We start from the raw sequence: 21481 nt of genomic DNA, 5'->3' as shown, positions 1-21481 counted from the left end.
CGAATACAACACTCTGAAGATCAGATCATCAATATAAAGATCTGAACAAAATGAACACTCAATCTAACGGGTAAGAACTGTAAACAAGATGAATCAGAACTTAAGCCCTAGAATCACAACAGATTTTCTTAACAATCTGAGAGAAAAGAAAAATAACAAGAGTGTTAAAAAACTGAATAAAAATGCATTTCTTTTATAGCCTCTTCACAACTCTTCAAGTAGTCTGCACACATATCCAATCTTCAAGTCAGCCCAAGCCCATGAGTCTTTTAAGTTTAATCCAGAAGCCCAACAACTCTAACGTATTAAATTCCAAGCACATGCACAAACAAACATTGAATTGGATTAATAACTACATATTTCAACACTTCTTACATGACAATATGACATCGTCTAGAGTATCTCACACGGTGTTGCGTTGAACTAGTGTGTGATATATGCGCCACAAGACAATGATGTGTTTGTTAATATAGACCGTATAGGCTTTAACCTAAATGACGGTTAAAGTAGGCAAATTACATGATTAGGTAAGTATGTCTAACACTAAAAGTTAGCTTCACTTATAAATAGTTAGATAAAAAAAATTGCATGTGTAAAAAGGGGAAAGAAAAAAATTATTAAGCTTTAATGATAACTATATAAAAATTCGATGGTGAAAATGTAGATCGTTAAAAGAAAAGAAATTATTATGTTCACGGGTTGTAAATTAATGTTAAGGGATAGAAATTTTGGATGTCGTCCGCCGTGATAATGAAAACATAGAAGATTTTATCACTAGGTTCAATGATGAAAGTCTGAACATTGGTGGGATAAGCAAAGATATGCTTCACGGTGCCTTCCGCAAGAATGTCAAATGTGATGACCTGGTCCAAACACTCACCGGTAGGGATGGAATGCCCAAAGAATGGGATGATCTTATGACCGCAGCTAAGTTATATGCTAATACAGAGAAAACATTAAGAAGTGGTAACCCGAAACAAAAATTCAAAGTTGAGTTTCAAACTCCAATACCTAATAGACAGGCAAAAGGCCCTATCTAGTCAAGACTTCAACCAAGTGCAGAAGTGTCAAAACCATTCGATGCAAGATCCCTCATAGCTAACAAGAACAAATCGGGACCCTCAAGTCGAGGTCCCAACAGTTGGACTCCTCTTTCAAAGACTCCTGCTGAAATCCTCACCACAGAAAATATAAGTTTCAGAAAGCCACAACCACTAACAAAATGAACATTCTTAGATGCCACGAAACATTGTTCGTATCACGATGACATCGGTCATAATACGAATGAATGTAGAACACTAAAAAGTGAAATCGAGGCAGCTGTGAAATCTGGAAAACTTAAACATCTGGTGAAAGGCGGGAAAGCTGACAATAGTAAAGTTCCTGTGCGGGACATTCAAGGCCCAAGTAAGAAGCAAATCAAAGACTTGAACGTTCACATGATACAAGGTGAATCCCCCACAGGAAAGAAGAGGAAAGAATCCGATGATGAAGAGTGGAAGAATGAACCAGTAATCTTCCCTCGAATTAAAGGGCGGCCGAGCAATAAAAATTCCCCTGATTATCACTGCTCTTTTCGGACACTATCATTCCCACTATGTTTTCTTTGATACCGGAAGCACGTCGGACATCTTGTATGAGCAATGTTTCGACCAGCTAGATGAGGAAGATAAGGAAAGATTGAAACCTATTCATGCTCCAGTGTCCGGGTTCGGAGGAGAAGTAATGCATCCTTGAGGCGTAATTTCGTTTCCGGTCACCTTAAGTGACGGAATTCATTCTAGAACCGAGGAGGTTAAATTTTTAGTTTTACCAGCAACGTCAAAACATGATATTATTCTCGGATGAGAAGCAATTGGTGACTTCAACGCCCATCCATCCACAGCACATGGTGCAGTGGGAGTCCCAACTTGCACCGGGATAGCAATAATTCATGTTAATCGACACTGTTTCGCAACCGAGAGCTCAAAACCTAGAAAGATTCCAAAACAGCCTCTAAGGACTGAACCGGAAAAATGGATTTTAAACAAAAAATTTCCGGACCAAACTATAACAATCGGACCAGCTATTTCCGAAATAGGTCGAACTCTCTTGAAACAATTATTATAAAAAAATGTTGAGGTGTTCGCATGGCAGCCCGCGGACATGACTGGTGTCTCGCGGAACATTACCGAACACAAATTAAGGGTGAACCCGTGGTTTAGTCCAATCGTTCAAAAACAACGAAAGATGGTTTCGGAAAAAACAAAAGCAATGAATGAGAAAGTCCAAGACCTCTTACAAGCCGGGATCATTCGTCCAATCCGTTACCAAACTTGGGTCGCCAATCCAGTGATTGTCCCGAAAAGCAACGGAACGTGGCGGATGTGTATCGATTTCAAAGATCTAAACAAAGCATGTCCCAAAGATTGTTATCCCCTTCCGGAAATAGATCTCAAGGTTGATGCCGTGGCACCATTCAAGTTCAAGTGTTTCCTAGACGCTTACAAAGGCTACCATCAGATCCGCATGGCAGCGGGCGACGAAGACAAAACAGCATTTCGTACCGATCAAGGTACCTTTTGTTAAAAATAATGCCTTTTGGACTGAAAAATGCGGGAGCCACATATCAACGACTGATGGACATAGCATTCAAAGGTCAAATTGGTCAAAATTTAGAGGTGTATATGGACGATCTCGTAATCAAAAGTATTGAAGAAGATCAAATATTAAGAGACATCGAAGAAACTTTCGCTCTGAAGAGCATTAGCATGAAGTTGAATCCGGCCAAATGTTCATTTGTAATGGAAAAGGGAAAATTTCTGGGAGTAATTGTCACGGACGCCGGCTTTAAAGCTAATCCGGATAAAGTTCAAGCAATAGACCGCATGCCTTCCCCATCTTCCCTCAAAGAGGTTCAGACACTGAATGGTCGACTGGTTGCCTTGAACCGATTTTTGGCAAATCATGCAGCTAAGTCCCATCCGTTCGTTTCAACTCTAAGAAATTGTCTCAAGAAAGCACAATTTAAGTGACCTCGGAGGCCGAAAAAGCCTTTTTGGAGGTCAAAAAATGTTTGATGGAATTGCCCACGTTAACAGCACCCCATGCGGGAGAACCTCTAACGTTATACTTGTCAGCCTCTGACATTTCCATAGGGGCCGTCCTCCTGACAGATCGAAAGAACATTCAAACGTTGATCTATTACGTCAGCAGAACGTTATCGGACTCGGAAACAAGGTATTCCATGCTGGAAAAACTTGTTTTGGCATTGGTCTATGCTGCCCGTCGTCTCCGCAGATACTTTCAGGGGCATCCCATCAATGTTTTAATAGGATACAAGCTTAAAAACGTTCTCAGCAAGCCAGAATTGTCCGGGCGTTTAGCAAAATGGGCCATCGAGCTAGGCGAGTACGCAATAGAGTATAAACCTAGACCATCAATCAAAGGGCAGGTGCTGGCGGACTTCGTGACAGAAGTCCCGCATCACAAAGAGAAAGAATGTTTGAACGAGCAACAACCCCAAGTACCTCTGGAATTAGGACAAGTATGGTCTTTATTCACGGACGGAGCCTCAATCAGCGAGGGATGTGGCGCGGGCCTCGGGTTAGTTAATCCTGAAGGCCATGAGTTCACATATGCCATAAAATTGGATTTCAAGAGCACCAATAATGAGGCAGAGTACGAAGCTTTCTTGGCGGGTTTACGAATAGCTAAAAAGCTGGGGGTTAAACATCTGGAAGCCCGAGTGGATTCCATGTTGATCGCGGGACTATCAATCGCACATATGAGGCAAAAAACGATATCATGGCCTCATACGTGTCACAGGCGAAGGATTTGATGCTCCAGTTTTTCTCTTGCAAAGTCATTCATATAAAGAGAAGTGAAAACAAATCGGCGGATGCTCTCAGTAAACTGGCTTCAACAAACTTTGAACATTTTTCCAAAGACATCCGCATCGAGATATTAGATCGCCCATCTGTCCCGCAGCATCAAGTGTTAGTGATTCAGACGGGAGTGAAATCCTGGATGGCACCCATTGTAGCATATCTGTTATCCGGGGCACTTCCGGAAGGAAAAACCGCGGCCCGGAAGATAAAGCACAAAGATCTGAACTATCAAATGCATGAAGGTACTTTATACCGACGTTCCTTCCTCGGACCACTACTTCGATGTGTGGATGCCGAGGACGCGAACTACTTAATCAGAGAGGTGCATGAAGGTATATGTGGTCTTCATGGGGGACCGCGCATGGTCGTGGCAAAAATAATGAACACTGGATATTATTGGCCGGGGATGCACTTAGATGATGTCAAAGAAATCAGGAAATGTGATTCTTGCCAGCGTCATGCTCCTCACGTTACGACCGAAGAATGAATTAGTTCCAGTCACTTCAGCTTGGCCGTTCCAGAAATGGGCAATTGACATAATGGGACCTTTCCCTGAAGCCCCCGGACGGATCAAATTCTTAATAGTAGCCATCGACTACTTTACAAAGTGGGTAGAAGCTAAATCGGTCGTCTCTATAACAGCAGCCAGCGTTAAGAAATTCCTGTGGGAATTCATAATATGCCGGTTTGGCCTGCCCCTGGAAATCGTTAGTGATAACGGAACGCAATTCGCGGACAGTGGGCTACAAGAATGGTTAAAAGAGTTACATGTTTCTCAAACTTTCACCTCAGTAGCCCACCCGCAAGCAAATGGTCAGGTTGAACGGACCAATCGGACCATTAAAGAAGGAATTAAGGTCAGATTGGGAACTAAGAGGACGGGTTGGGTCGACGAATTGCCCCATGTTTTATGGGCTTTCCGCACCCAGAAGAATTCTAGTAATTCTGAAACCCCCTTTAGTTTAACTTATGGCACCAAGGCCATGATTCCCGCCGAAATCGGAATCCCATCCGCGAGAGTCCTCATGATCGAAGACAATGATCAGGAACTCCGGATGAACCTTAACCTCCTTAAGGAAAGGAGGGAGTTGGCATCGATTCGCGAGCATAACTACAAACGACAAATGCAAAAGTACTACAACTCGCGGATTCAAAAATGTGAATTATATGCGGGAGACTTTGTCTTCCGCAACAATGAAGCTTTCGGGCAAGAGCCTCCGGGCAAGTTAGCCCCAACTTGGGAAGGACCGTACAAGATCAAGCAAGTACTATCCAAAGGTGCTTACAAGTTGGAGAAGCTAGACGGAAGTGAAATCCCTCGGACATGGAATGTCGCCCAATTAAAGAAATGCTACATATAGCAGTTTTATTTACTTTATTTTGGCATTCGTGCCCCCCATAGATTCAAAGTTATGTAATTTCCTTTATTATAAGAAGGCTTATGCCAAAAATATAAGGGATATTTCTATTGTAATATTTTATTGGCGAAAACGAAGTTCCGGACATAACACTTATATTATGACACATAAGACAAAGTGCACCGGAAGAAAAAGACTTCTTATTATCGATCAAAAGAGATTACAAAAAAGAAAAAACTACAGGGAAAGTACACATGTTCACGGAACGACATTTTCATCTGTCGTAGTGTTATCAGTTTCCTTTTCTTCTTCCTCATCAAGGTTCAGCAACTCCTTTAATTGCTCGATGGCGTCATCTTTATCCGAAAGCTCCGATATAAGGTCAGAAAGAGAGAACTTTAGAGTATCAAACTCCTTAGTTTTCTCTTCCAAAATGGCTACAGTATCTTTGCCAGCCAACACATACTCCTCCGTGGCTACGCCCTCGGAACAAAACTTGTACCCCTCTTCGAAGCCCATTTGTCGGCCTGCTTGCTCGGAAGCACGGAGGAGTATCGCGACACAGTTTCCAAGATCATCATTGTTCCGAACATCGGTAATAACATGTTGAAATCATAAGCCAAATGCGTGAACACACGAACGCCGGAATAAATTAATATGCAACACCGTGAAAATTTCGAGTTCAAAGTATCAACTTTCCAAAGTATAGGGACTAAAATTGCCAAATTCCAAACTTGAGGGTGAAAAATGAAAAATGTAATTTCTTTTACCCATCGCGCTACGCGACAAATCACCAAGAAGACCCATCGTGTACCGCGATGGGTTGCCGACAGTGTTGTGACACGTGTGCCACGTGACACACGGTGGCACCAGGTGCTGCCACGGGTCACCACGTGGAAACAATGCTGCCACGCGTCACCACGTGTCGCAACGGCTGCCACGTGTCACACGTGGCAAGCCTATAATGGCTGACTCGGCATACCTATATCGCGGTACGCGATAGGTCTGCCCAGGGACCCATCGCGATGGGGTCCAAAATCGAGTCTATAAATAGCGACCTTGGGACTTCATTCTAAGCATCCCACACATCTCTCTCACATCTCTCTAGCCTCTCTCTAAAAATCCCAAGTTCGTATACTCGATTTACCTAGTAAAATGTGCCTTGTTTCCTCGATAAGCGTGCCACAAACCCTCGAATGTGTATCAAAGTTTCCTTGAAAGTTTATACCACTTCCCACCCTCATTCAACCAAGACGGTGTTGGTTCTCAAAGTCCGTATCCTCAAATATTGAAGAGTTGGCAATTCTCGATTCGCGTGTCGAGTAAAGAGAAGCGGCGTCGAAGTGCTGCTCAAAGTCACTTGAGGTTAGGCGTAATGTTGAATTCAATATAATTGAATATTCAAAGGCTTAGGCCTTAAGTCGAGGGTATACTCGATGCCTCGATAAACAAAAAGAAAACATAACAAAGAAATGAATGAATATTAAATATAAGATTAACATATATGTGTGTGTAAGTATATATGTGTATATTATTTGTTATGAATTTATTATTTATTGAATAAGAGTATTCTTAAATAATAAAAGAAAAGAATACGTTTCTTGGAGAAGAAGAAACGTCGGGTTTTTGATATAAACTAAAGGTTTATAAATTTACTTTTAAACAAGAGGTTTTAAAGTAAATAAAGAATTGAACTAGAGGTTCAATCGAGGATTGAGTTATAAGACTAAAGGTCGTAAGCCGGATCGTATATCCGACTAACAAGAATTTATACTCGTAACTATAGGTTCGAGATAAAAGAAAGGGAAAGACCCTTGGACGGTGAGTGAAGCCGATCCTAAAGAGACAAGGTGAATACGCCCCCAAACTTTTAAACTTGTTTTCAAAATGAGTCAAACTTGTTATGTGAAATTGTTTACAAGGAACTTCGTGTTCCTAAATCCGTTATAACTATGAGTATGAACCTAGCCCTCAGGCTGTGGTATACATATGTTTGGATCCTTACATAGGTGGTACTATGCGATGTATGGGCATGATCGCACCACCCTTGGTCGTAGGACGCTCCACTGCAGGGAGTACGACCCTATGTGTATATTTACGGGTACTTAATTGAAGTCGAACGCTGCGGTGTTTCGTGAGGTGACCTAGTGTAGAGGCTCTAGTTTATAATGTGTTGTTTGACTTAGTTATTCCTAAGCCACGTTGGGCCGAGGCAGGCGTAGCCTCGAGGGGTAATTAAGTAAAAGAAATGTTTTTGCGTCAGCGTGTTCACCGGCATTCGTTGCTGACGTATTTTATTACATTTTGCAGGTGAACAGTGATAGAATTTGGATGAATCGAAGTGCTACTAATATCCGATGGCTCGGATTATTTTGTAATAACTTATGGTGGTTTGTAAACACTAAACACATAATCTTTTGTAACAACTTGACGGATATTTTAAATACCGTCCTCCGTATATGTAAATATTATGTTTTCGATCCTTAAAATTTATAAGTCTTCCGCAATTGAACGCAACTCTGAAATATTTACAAATACGATACCAACTTATGGGTCGCATGCCTAGGCCCAGATTGGGGGTGTGAGAAATGAAACATTTTAGTACCTTGGGAATTGCAGTCGACAGAAGCCACTTTTTATCCACATGTGCCCGGATAAGATCCATTTTGTGCTTAGCACATTCCGAAGCCTGGTCTCGACTCTTAGCATTAAGAGTAGTCAAACGCTTGTCTTTAGCTGCCGAGTCAGCCTGAAGAGTCTTTATCAGCTCCGCTTGATAATTCATTTGTTTCTGGAGAGCAGCCTTAGCTTCCTCAGCAACAAGCTGACCAGCTTTCGTCGCTTCCATAGCTCAGTTACTCTCCTGAGCATCAGTTAATGCCTTGAGAGCCTCCTTTTTTGGCATTAAGCAAGTTTCGCTCAGTCTCATCCAACTCGTCGTTCATAGATAACCAATCTCGGTGAAGTTCTTGGTTGGTAGACACCGCATTCGCCACATGATAGGAGTTGGCGTCGAACAGATCTTTACGGATACGGCGACGCTGTATTTCCTTCTCTGCAGGAGGAAGACTCTCGGAAAGATACTCTTGGCAAACATCCGCATCATCCAATACCGAATCCCGCCGTAATGACCATTGAGGATGATGCGGAGCAGTTTCATCACCCACGTGAGAAGAAGAAGCTGGACCTCTGTGCTTGAACGCATCAACTCCACCCTGATCCAGGAAGTCATCCTCATTGCGGGGTGGAGACACATGTTGGTCAGCCCCACCAACTTCTCTATCCTTAATAGGAGAAGAATCCGATAAATTGATCGGTTCTTGGACAATGTTTGGTGCTGAGGTTGACAGAGCTGAAGGTTTTTTGGCAGCAGAATCTTTGAAACCTAAAATTTTCCGAAACAGAAACTCTTCAACGTGAATAAAAGAGGAAAAAAGCAAATACAAATTATAATCATAATGATTAAGAACATACTTATGGAAACGTCTCGGGCAGACAATTCTCGCAGACGGGCACCCAAATCAGGGACTTTAGCTTTCTCCTTCTTTTTTTTCTTCTTCTTGGGAGCAGCATCGGAAGGTTGTGCTTTCCGTTTGCCTGCAGCTTTTGAAGTACCCACATCAACAGCCTGAGGTTCGTCCTCATCGGATTGTGGACCACCTTCCTCATTGACGGCTGGGGCGGTGGAAGCCTTCAACTCCAGCTTGCGGGTCAAACCTACAGTTGAAGGCGAAGGATTAGTAGCACCACTTGACAATCCTTCCCCACCAAGTGATGATTCTTCGCTAGATGATAGAAGAACTATCACTCCGCTTGAGGTAACAGCGGTTACAGGGCGGGATTGAAAAATACCTTCGCATTTTATGACGAATTCCTCACCTTGGGCGTACATAGCCTCAGAAACAATGGGTTCCGGGGTAAGGACTGTAGAAAACAAAAAGTTGTTCCGCGTGCGGTCAAGAAATGGCACGTCATGGTTTGCAATAGGGCGACGTACCATCTTGACACCCATTCTATCCACAAGAGTGGAAAGAATCGTACCTTCACCTACAAAGAATAAAGAACGTTAGAAAGAAGGCATCGAGAAATCGAAAAAAAAAAAAGTTACAAGGGGAAACTCACTCCCATCGGTGTTCTCGTAATAGGGTTCCAAAGTGGGAAACGACCACAACCGACTCATCCTAGCGTGCACCATTGCCCCCTCATGAATAGGGCGCATGGGTGTAGGAGTCTTTGTTATCGCAAGGAACCATGTACGATCCTTGTATTCAGCAGCAACAATTTCCGGCAAAGGGTTCTTCGGGTTCCGGTGAGTCATTGTAAACGGAATAACATCTTCCCGGATCCAGAAAAATTTGGTTTTCCACCCGTGGATACTCCGAAGCCACTCAAAACTAACAGTTCCTTTACCGGTGGTCGCAAAGCTATACCAGCCCTCACGGCAAGTCATCTTGTACAGCACGGCGAACATCCCAACGGAAGGATCGTAATCGTGCGCTTGACAGCAGAATTCGAAGTGACGAATTCTTAACATCCCGAAAGGATGAACCTGAGTCAAGTGAATCCCGTAGACAGTCAAGACCGATTGCGCAAACTTGGTCACGGGCAATCGGAAGTTCCCGGCAGTAAAATGGTCTAAGTAGACGGCCATTTTCTTTGCCGGAGGTGCCGTCGCAAGAACACCCTTCGCCGGAAGCTCGGCTTCCCATTCCGGCGGGAAGCCGTAGACATTCCTAACGTCGTCGAAATCTCTCTCCTTGAGTTCGCATCCTACTTCGCCGATTGAAGGAGGATTTTTCTTCTGGGCAGCCATTCTTTGAAAAATAAAAGCTGCAGGTATAAGGGAGAAAAGTTGCTTGATTAAAAACGAGAGAAAATTGGAGAGTGATAAGAATGGGTTGAAGACCTTATGGCCTATTTATACCCATCGCAATTAATGCGACCGTCTGACTAACATAAGAAAGAGAAAGATCCGGACCACAGGATTGCTGACACGTCAGGCAGGAGATTCGAAAAAGTGTATACAGGCTGTCAAGTGGACGATTTACACGTCTCGTCAACCGTCGCCTATACTCTCTCTCTGCCACGTCATCAATCCAATCCAAAATTACACAAGTCCAAAATATTCAATAGAAACAAGATATTTCACAAAAGATACTAGCAAAATAGAACTTTCTTTCATTCAAAATGATAATTACAAAAAACTGGAAAGAAAATACAAGTTCAAGTTTTTAACGCCTACATCTATCCTATGTGTTAGGGGGCGCCGTATCTTCCGGAGCAGCGTCAGCCGGGTCGTCTGATTTATCATCATCAGATTTGTCATCCTCAGGCTCATCATCATCGGATTCGTCATCAATATAAATCCGTAACTACTTCATGCCATCTTCGGACAAAGCAAACTCTGGGAGCATATGTTGCAGCGGAAAGATTAGTTCATCATATTCTTAAACCCGCATCCCGAGTTCTTGTTCCGCGTCAAGACCGAAAAGAGGATGGGTCTCAATGGGCTGTCCAGTTTGAGCGAAGGTCAATCCTTCATTGAAACCCTTCACTCAACCAACTCCTTCGGAAGCAGTGGTCAGATTCACGAAGCAATCAGTGAGTTCTTTGCTTCTCTTGACATGACGTATAACCTGTATACAACATTTAGTTAATACAATGGGATGCAACATAACAAAAGATAAGCAAACAGAAATAAAGTATTACCGAGTCTAGACCACGGTTGAGAAAGTATTGCCTCTCACGTTCGGCACGTTCCGCTCTGTCACGGAGCTCTTGTAACTCGGAAGACGCCTGACTGCTGGTCTCGGCTTGAGATTGCAAAAGGGAGTCATACGCAGCCTGCATATCAACAATAGTTTTGTCCTTAAGCTCGGACTGCTCTCCCTGTAATCTCAATGCTTCTTCAAGCTCTTGAATCCGGTCGTTTTGGCGAGACACCTCATCCTGGGCCTTCGCCAACTCGTCCTTCTTCTTTTGGGTTTCAGCCCGAGAAGCCGAGAGAGTCGCATTAGATCGTTCGCAGGCTTCCTTCCAGTTCTTGGCAGCCTCAGTGCTCCGGTCTTGTTCCAGCTTAAGGGAAGTTTCGAAGTAGACTAGTCTCCATTTGGCCGCTACCGCCGCTTTTCGATGCTCTTCAGCTTCCTTTTCCGCGGACTTTACGGCCTCAGAGGCCACACCAAGTTTCCCGCCCATCGTTCGCCATTCCCGCAAGATTTCTTGACTACAAGCCAAGGTATTTGTCAGGGAAACGGCTAAGTCAGTATGAAGATCTTGGCGGGAACGAGTCTTCTGATATTTAATCTCGCCCGGCGGCATGCAGTGTTCAACGAAACTCATGCAAATTTTTGAGTCGGAAACCCGGGAACCATTGACAATGTCCCACGGCGGGACGAACAGATCATAATCCCCCCCCCCCCCTAACTGCACATTCTCAAAAAATTGGGAACTTGAAGTTGCGAGACGGTTCGGAGTGGAAGAAGTATGTGGAGGAGCATTCTGCGAAGAACCACCCCCAACCTCGTGGGCGGATGGTCCAAATTGGAATTCCCCTTCCTCGAAAAGGGGACTCATGAACCCTGAAACCTTCAGCAGTAACTTCAAGGTTCCCATGTTGAAGCCCAACTTGAAAAAGGTAATCCAACTGCCAGCCAGACGCCGGTTGGACATTTGACCCTTCCACAACGCCTTCAGCAGGCGGAGTAACAGTTTTCTCAGCCTCTTTCTCCGGAAGAGATGACGACTGCTTTTCAATGTTTGGCGTAGACGTCGATGTTACACCAATCGCCCGACCTTTAGCAATGGACGGATCTGCATAGTAAAGTCATAAAATCAGACCCCCATTATCAGAAACAACAGAAGTTAACAAAGTAAAAACCTTCTGGTCACGGTCCCCAGTCGTTCGGAAAGACTAGGTGGTAGCGGTTTTCTCTGACGGTGTGTCCGACACTTCTTTGTTTCCGGCTCCTTCCCGGCACCCGCAGCACTAGTACCTGTGTCACTTGCCTGCGACACATGGAAGGACCTCTTCCGGTAGAGTTCTGCTAACAGATGAGAGACAGATGAAACTTCAGTGGTATCATCTGAGCTTTCCCCCTCCAGAATATCATAATCATCACTTGGGATGACGATTATCCCATCGGAGGTCAGCATATTAAGAGGCGGAGGGTTTAGGATGTACGCACCTGTTTCAAAAATATTTTCAGAGACATTTGGCTCAGCTCGTATTTTCACAGGAAAAAGGAAGTATTGGGCATTCTTTTCCATAACGGACACTTGTTTCACATCGCGGATGGATTTCCCAACACACCCCTTATCATCGTATAAGGCTTTGAGCATAGATCCAAACCCTGAAAACAAACACAAGAGTTAGAGTAACAGAGGCTTTTGGAGGACCGTACAGGGAAAACTAATAAAAACTTACGTCCGTTTGGTTCGATAAAAACGGGCTCCATATCTGGAGAAGGCCATAAACGGCTCATTCCCGCCCAAACAAGGGCCCCTTCAGGTAACACCCGCATTGGTGTTAGCGGGATAGTTAACTTCCGAACCCAATCGCGGTTCTCATGGGCAGCCGGTATAAGATCAATCAAAGGCTCGTTACCGGGCCGACGAACCATGGCGTCTGGTATCACGCGTTCTGATATCCAGAAGAACTTCCTCTTCCAATCCAGGGATATCGTTTCAACTTCCCGACCAAACGCCCTGTCAGCGGATGAATGACAAGAAAACCACCCATTCCGACGGGTCATCTTGTAGAAAACAGCAAAACGGTCCAGCCGAGGCACCATACCCTGAGCCATACATACGAACTCGAAATGGCGAATTCGCATGACAGCACAAGGGTGAAGTTGAGACAAATGAATCCCAAACGCCTTCACTACCTTCATAAAAAACTTTGTGATGGGAAGACGGAAATTTCCCAACACAAAATAATCAGCGTACAAAGCTATCTTCCCTGGGGGAGGAAAACTGGCAATAGAACCGACAGATGGGAACTCCGGTTCCCATTCTGCCGGAATACCATAAGTTTCAATAAGCTTTTGGTATTCGCTTTGGTCCCATTGAACCTCTATTTCGTCAACCTCTGACATCATGCTAGTCGTAAATATGAATGTTTGGTGCGAAAGTAAAATCAAGAGAATATGCAGAGAAGAATAGAAGAAGAATACTCAGGATTCAAAGCGATAAAACTTCCAAAAGAAGTTAACTCCACGTATTTATACCCATCGCAATTAATGCGATGGGATACAGACAGTGGAAAGAGAAAAGACAACCCAGTAGATAACCGCCACGTCATCGCGGGAAATTCGAAAAAGTGGAAAAGTTGAACAGTCTGGTACAGTTACAGCCGTCATAGACGTCCTGTCACCTGCACACGCGCCTGCGAATGGTCAACTTGTCCTTTTTCATCATTATCCACAAACGATAAAAGATATATCTCATCAACTTGCAAGACAAAAACCCCCAAATCCACAATAAGTCCAGAATTTCACCCGCACAAAATACTTCACACGAAAGAAACACTGGACTGGGGGACTTATAGAGGTAGGGTACCAAAAAGACCCAAATACCCTTAAGGACTACCACCGGGTCAATCAGAAGCCCCTGATAAGTCACCGGCGAGACACATAAATCATCCGCATAATCATTTGAGGAAGAAACACCCTCATGTTGCATGCGGAAGCACCACAGCACCCTCAAAGGTCACCCGCAGGAAGAAATATCCTTCCGCGGAAGTAACCACGAGGTAAATGCTCCAGGGCAGCTGTCAACACACAATTACCTTCTAGAAGATTTGCCAAGATGCTTTCTTGGGCAATACGTGAACCCTCTGCCAGTCAATTAATGACAAGTGGCAAGAACGTTATAACCATGCACATGGCCAATATTCCCCAAACAACCAATAAGGAAGAGACGCGTGTCCAGGTTGGTATACATGCACATGCAACGTATGGAATAAACCTATTACACGAGGACACATGTCCAAACGGTTATAAAAGCATCTTCTTAAGGGACAGCTGTCCAATCACCTTCCTCCATCCTTCGGCTATAAATACCTTGTCAAACGGTATGAGGTATTCATTCACTCACTTGCATTCTGACTACACTTAGTCTCTGTACTTTAGTACTTTCTTCATTACGAACGTTACTAATTCTCACGCCGGAGGGTGGTTACAGGAAGACCCCCTCTCTTGTCCTTCCTGTAACGAGACTCACGGTGTTTGTTTTGCAGGTTCTAGTCATTGGACTTCGGGAATTCTTACTCATATCGTGTTGGTAATTATCGTATTGTACCCTGTGGACTCATTGGATCCAGGACCCATACCCGGGGAGTGGATCCGTGTTTCTTCAGCTTGCTACAAATTTTGTTAAATTTTGTATGACAACCTTGGCCGGTTATCTAGATAGTCGCCTAATTGTTTGATTAAGTTTTTCTTATTACATGCAACTAAACGAACAAAAAGTTGTGTCACAGTCACATCATACACTACGTTGTCATTATCTACTAAAACTTATCAAATAAGAATACCTTATTTTATAATACGCCCATCAAAAACGACATATTTGGTACGGCATAAACATGCCAACAACCCTAATGTGTGACTACCTTGATTCATACGATCGTCCTTTTCATGTACCGTCATGTTTCTAAACAACGTTCTTCCCAAACAAATCACAACAAAACGAGACAGAATTCGTAATACGTTCCTACAACTAAATATGCTAAGGAATCAAAGCATAATAACTTCATTTAGAAACGTTTTTTATTCATCACTTACTAATTATATATCATTATATATATGCATGAATATATAATGTATATTTTTTATTCACAACTTTGATGTTACGGTATGCCGGCCTTGTCAATCACAATCCAATATGTATTTTAATAACTATAAAAATAAATAAATAATACATATTCAAAACGACATATAAGTACATGTTCGTGCGTACCTTCGTATTCTAGAACCATAGTTCCTACGTAGTATAAATATATGACGATTTGGATAGCCAAAGATACGAAGAAACTCGTGTGCTTAAGTATGGGGATAAAGGGAAGTAAGTTGTACAAGATAATGAGACACCGATCCTCTTTGGTGCCAAAAGGGTATGTTCCTATCTCGGTAGGCATGAATGATGAAACAACGAAGCGTTTCATCGTTCATACCACTGCTCTTAGTCATACAGACTTTTTGGAGTTGTTGTGTAGATCAGCTGACGAGTATGGATTTACCAACAACGGGGTGTTGCGGATACCTTATGAAACAAGAGCGTTCGAGGAGTGGATGAAGAAAGATGGGAAATACAAGATGGGAAAAGTTAAACCGATCTAACCTCGTCCGAAGATATGTTATGGTTGATATAGTTGTATACATTATGGGCGTTGAAGGTCCTTTGTTACAAGAGAATGGTTGGTAAATTAAAATTGTATTGTTGTTGTACATATTACAAGATAAATAAATATGCATGTTAATTAATTACATTACAATATAATAGATTATTATATGTGAGAAAAGTTAACGTACAAAGAAATTAACATGTTAAATGTGAGAATCAAGTGGAGTAGTTATATATACAAGTAGAACAATAATGTAATTGCATCATCGAGTAATTATTCTACTAAATTCTTACGTTTAGCACGTTAATTTACATTTATATTTGATCCAAACCTATTATGCATAATCTATCTTTGTGGTGTGTATATTACTATATCGTATTTACATGTTAAAAACATGTCATATTATAAAACATAGTGAGTGAAACTAAATAGTTGCAGAATTTGTAGTAGTTAAGAAGCTAACGACGTTGTAAAATGATTTCTTTATTCACACACGTATCATCACTTGAACAACAAGGATTTGAAAAGAGGTTGTAGGACTAACCATCGTTGTTACATTCCAACCTACGTCGAAATATGTCGGGGCATGACTGAGCGATTAGTAGCCCACAAGTCGCTATTAAATAAATGTCAATATCTAATAATTTTATTTGCATAAAATTGAAGTACAAATGTAATACAACAAACAAATCTAGATAGAAAACTTCAATAATCCAACCAAGCCACCTGTAATAGAGACGAGATCGGTACCGTACCTGTACACGTACATGTACCCGGAAATATTCGTACCAAACTCAGTAAATCTTGGTACCCGAATTTTATGGTACGGGTATGAGTACATGTACTTTAGATACAACACTCACTTTAGTACCACATTTTTAAAAAAAAAAAATCTCCACTAAATACCGGTACGGTACCGACAATCAATAATTTATAATACCAAAACCAAAACCAAAACCGTAATACCACAACCAAAACATTATACAAAACTAAAAATGAAACAAATCAACCATAATATAAAATCCATTTATCGTGGTTGTTACTAGTTATTGACTGGAAGAAGAATAAGAGAAAAGACCTAAGGTTTGATTAGAAATGTTAGTACCTAATATACTGATTATCAATGGTTTTGAAAAAACCCGCTTGAAGCCTTGAAGATATCCCAATAAAAACACCGCTGGAGTTATGAGTTTTAAAAAACGCAATAAAAACCTCTATATATTTGTAACGGGTACTGAGTAACCATAATGTTGTACTTGTACCCGAAAGTACCCGGACCCAAAACCGAATAGACGGGTATGAGTACAGGTACCAGTACGTTACGGATATTTCGGAAAAAAATCTCATCCCTGACCTGTGACATGCGAAAAAATAGATATATTTGTCAACAACACATGTTAAGTGAGCAAAGCACAAGATTTTATATATAATAATAATAATAATAATAATAATAATAATAATAGTAAAAAGACAATTCTTATGCGAATGTGATATTAACAATTAATTAAGCAAATAGTCTTTTCACCATGACACTAGTTTGGTCAAGTTTACTCGGACGGTATTAACAACTAATAAAGCAAAATATGTCTTTTCACTATAACACTAGTTCACTTAGGTTTTACTCGGACGACATATAATCATACGAATGAGAATGAGGATGAGGCCACCAACAATAAATGATAAACGCCTTAACAAGTAAACATGTAGCAATTAATGATGCAATACACATAAATAAACACATATAATAGCTCATGTTACCCCTAAAACAAAATATACAATACGGGGTGTAAATTACTGACCTTAAAAGCAAACGGCGGGTTTAAACGAGTTTAAATGAACTTTTGAATCGAGCGACCGGCACGAGGGAAAATAATCAAAAACCCTAAAATAAAATATATAACTTATAGACTGAGAATGAAAAAGAAAATAGATAAAAATCCATGTTCCAAATGATCGGGTCTTGAACTGGGAGTAGAACGAGTTACGAACTTGCTGCTTTAATCAAATAAAATAATAAAATATCGGTTTCTTATTTAATAAAACCTATTAGAATAGTATTTTATGAATTTTGATTTGTTCATTTTGGTTAAAATACGCGAACCAGACAATATGAAAATTAAAGTAAGTTAAGTGTGTGTTCGGAGCTCCTAACATAGTTTATTAGAGGGGAAGGGGCACTAGTGTGGTAAGGTTTATGGTTATTTATCACATGACAAATCCACCCTCTAACTATGTGGAAGTTTGCCAAATTACAATTTGTGGCAAAGGTTTACCACATCGCAAACCCATTGGAGGTTTTTGAAAAATTAAACACCCCATTAACATTTCAATGAAATTTATATTTTAATTACATTTAATTGTTTTTTATTTTTAAATTTAAACAAAAAAAAGTTTTATGGTACTTGTGGGTATGTGTTTCCAGTTATTTTATGGTTTGTGTGTACTTAAGGTATAAAATGAAATAACTGTGTTTGATTGGTCGGTGCATGGGTACTAACCATAAGTGCCCTTCCCCTCTTATACAAAAACATAAGTGTATTTCACATAAATACCGTAAAAACATGCATTTATTATTATTTAATATCATGTATTTATTGTTAATCAATATTAAAATATATTTAATTCACATGCTCATCTAAATTTCTTATAGCATAGATATATGCGTGCTTAAATAACCTGAAGTGACCATTTTACTTGTATAATCCTTTTAGTTTCAATACACCAAGAAATCATAAGCATGTCACCCATAAAACTTTATGTTGCAGTGTTTCTCATACTCGCAATTGTTGGTAAGCTATGCATTTTCATGTTTTACTTATGATCTTATGAAATATGAATAACACACATGTAATGACTTACTAATTATTTTTATTGCTCAGTATATGTGTAACATCCCAAAAATTTCGATCCAAATTTGACAACTTAGGAAAGTTGAGGGATCAAAAATAATCTCAAGATAAGTAATAAGAAAATATTAAATAAGGAAATATAAGAAAAGAAATAAAAACATTTCCTAAAGATAAGTTTACTTATATAAAGGAAATAAGAAAAAGGGAAACTCCATCCCACATGGAATGATGCAAGAAAGTGGAAGCCTTCCACCAAGGTATAAATAAGAAATATGAATCCCATCCCACATGGAAAGTGGTAAAGAAATAGAAGCTCTTTATAAAGAGATAGAATTTCCATAGTTATATTCTTTTATGAATATCATGCATCAAATGGTCCTAACGGAGGGTGCGTAGCACCCGACGCGCACGCGCTCAGCGCTCGTGCGAGGACGATGGCGACGGCGACGGGCGCAATATGGCGCTTTGATGGCGCAACGCCTCGCATCGCCGCGAGCCGCTTTAAGAGCCGCCTTAGTATTTTTGGACAACAAGAATTAGTCTAGAAGTGACAAGCTATCAAAGACGAGGGACTAAAAGTGAAAAATAATTAGTCTAGAAGTGACAAGCTATCAAAGACGGGACTAAAAGTGAAAATAATATTCCAGGAACCCATCGCTACGCGATGAGTCCAAGGAGACGGCCATCGCGTATCGCGATAGGCCGTGAGATGAGTCAGGGGACACGTGTCACCCTCATGGTGACACGTGGCAGAGCGACGGGACACGTGGCAGAAGGTGTCAGGCCACGTGGCGACACGTGGCATAAATCTGATGAACGAGGGCATCGCGCTACGCGATAGCCATAGAGAAGACTCCATCGCGTATCGCGATAGAGTACAAAAATCAGCTATAAAAGGGGAGGCCATGGGCTCATTCCCTCACACCTCCCACACTCTCTCTCTAAAATAACTTTCTCTCTCTACCCTCGGTTTACGTGCCGAACATAGTTTTGCGTGCCACCGACCCGACAATATCACATCGTAATCCGTGCCAAATACCCGGTGTTTCCTCGAAGTGCATGCCACTCAAGAAACCTGACATTCCGTCTCAAAGTACGTGCATGACCCCGGCGACCTAACATTGCCTCGATTTGCGTGCCAAGAGGAGTTGATCAAGAACGCCTCGATAGACCGTGCATAGAGTAGAAGTACTGTCCGTATAAGCTTAGGAATATCTAACTCTAATACCGTGCGAGGGTAAGGGGTTCTGCCTAAGTTGTTATTTTATTATTATTTATGGCTTAGACCATAAGTCGGAAGTATAGCCAAACCTTGATTATGATTAAGAATTATATAACTTTTCTTAAGCAAAGGTTATAGTTAAAATAGTATTTCTTTATGGTTAAGAAATATAATATTCAAAAGAATATAGTTTCTTCTTAAAGAAGAAACTTGGTATAAACGTTTCTTCTCGAAGAAGAAACGTAGCATATGATTGGTAAAGAAAGAAAGGGACTAAAGGTTCAAAATGTTTTGAATAAACATATGTTTTTATCAAGGTTAATGTTATAACAAAAACGGACTAAAGGTCTGAAGCTAGATCGCTGATCTAGTTATTTATACAAATGTTATTCTCGTACTATAGGTCCGAGGTAACCAATCAAGAGACAGAATTAGAAAACAGGAATCAGTATCAGAAACTGATTATAAACAGAACAGGTGAATAAGCCCCAAACCTTTTATAACGAGTCTGAATGGTTCAAACTTTGTGTACAATAATAAGAAACGGGACACTCTGTTAAGAGTATACATGTGTCTGGATCCATTCATACACGGTGACTCGGCATTTTCCCCGAGGCCATGCAAATCATAACATGTCTCCGGAAGCTTTATGAGAAATGCTTTGTGTATATAATTAATTGTACAAGGTACTTAGGGTAATTTGATCCCAATTTAGTTGGGTGCCTAATGAGTTGTCACAAAGGTATTATTGTTGGTTTCACAAAGGTATTGAAAAAGAGATTTTAGAGTCAGCGTTATTCACCAGCTTTGTGCTGACGTATTTTTCCCCCATGTTACAGGAAAACAATGAAGGGTTAGAATATACAAGCAAGAAGGGATAGAAGATTGGAGTTATAGTCATTAGATGCTATCTGATGGCTTAGATAATTTTATTTCAAATATGATCAAGAGTTATGTTTTATAAGAAATGTATTTGAAATATCAAACGGGTATTTTGACCCGAGAGTTTAATAAGTTTTCAATATGATTTTATTTTAAAGACTTCCGCTGAAATAAAAACCCGTAACTCTGATATATTTACAAAAGTTGTACCAACTTGTGGTCACACACCTAGGCCCTAAAGTGGGGTGTGACAATATGCCTAACGAATCAGGGAATATGATGATGATTGGCGAAACGTGCAGTGAAACCTGGAAGCTTGACCCATGTTTGCTTGAGGAATGCCGACAACAGTGCATAGATAGAAGAAGGTCGCGTGTTAGCATTAGCATTCGTGGACTATATTGTATGTGTATTTGGAGATGTTAAGACCCATAAGACTTTAATAAAAATAATAATTATTATCATCTTGAATTAAAGAATCCGATATTAAAAAATAATGTTATTCTAAGACTAAAGGGTGTGAATATCATTATACTTCTTACTTCACACTACCACATCAACGCCACATTATACACCACTCCACCTCATTCTCTTACCGTAATATCAAGGAAAATGATCACCAATTTACCACATCCATCCTTTTAAAAAAAAAATAATTAATATAATTAAAATAAGTTTATAATATCTAAAATAAAAAATTCAATAAAATTATAATTACATTCATTCAAAATAAAAAAAAATAACAAGAATAAAATTTACTTAATTCAAAACCTAAAAAATATATAAATGATATATATAAATGTAACTAAAAAACTAATAAATAAAATAAGAGTACATCCATTCCATATATGTTGTCCAAATTACCCACCCCAACACCCCTGATTCTCAACCAAACACCTCCTGTCTTCATTCCCAATTTCAAATTCCATCATTTTTGAAACTGATCATTCCTCACC

At 40.8% G+C, this 21481-nt stretch overlaps 1 protein-coding gene across 1 annotated transcript; it reads left to right on the top strand.

Annotated features, from left to right (window-relative positions):
• Positions 1 to 3226: 3226 nt before the first annotated feature.
• LOC143529221 (uncharacterized) lies at positions 3227 to 3820 on the top strand. Its single transcript, XM_077025051.1, has one exon. The coding sequence runs from the start codon at positions 3227 to 3229 to the stop codon at positions 3818 to 3820; it is 594 nt and encodes a 197-aa protein (XP_076881166.1).
• The last annotated feature ends 17661 nt before the right edge of the window (positions 3821 to 21481 follow it).

The sequence above is a fragment of the Bidens hawaiensis genome, unplaced genomic scaffold (assembly GCF_021521415.1).
Source record: "Bidens hawaiensis isolate Kalapana, Puna unplaced genomic scaffold, B.hawaiensis_p1.1 tig00008515_1, whole genome shotgun sequence".
In the NCBI taxonomy this organism is placed as follows: domain Eukaryota; kingdom Viridiplantae; phylum Streptophyta; class Magnoliopsida; order Asterales; family Asteraceae; genus Bidens; species Bidens hawaiensis.
The sequence above is the reverse complement of the archived record's forward strand: the minus strand, read 5'-3'. Positions and strand labels throughout refer to the sequence as shown.

Coding starts and splice junctions, on each gene's coding strand:
- LOC143529221 (XM_077025051.1), top strand. CDS start 3,227: ATGCTGGAAAAACTTGTTTTGGCATTGGTCTATGCTGCCCGTCGTCTC.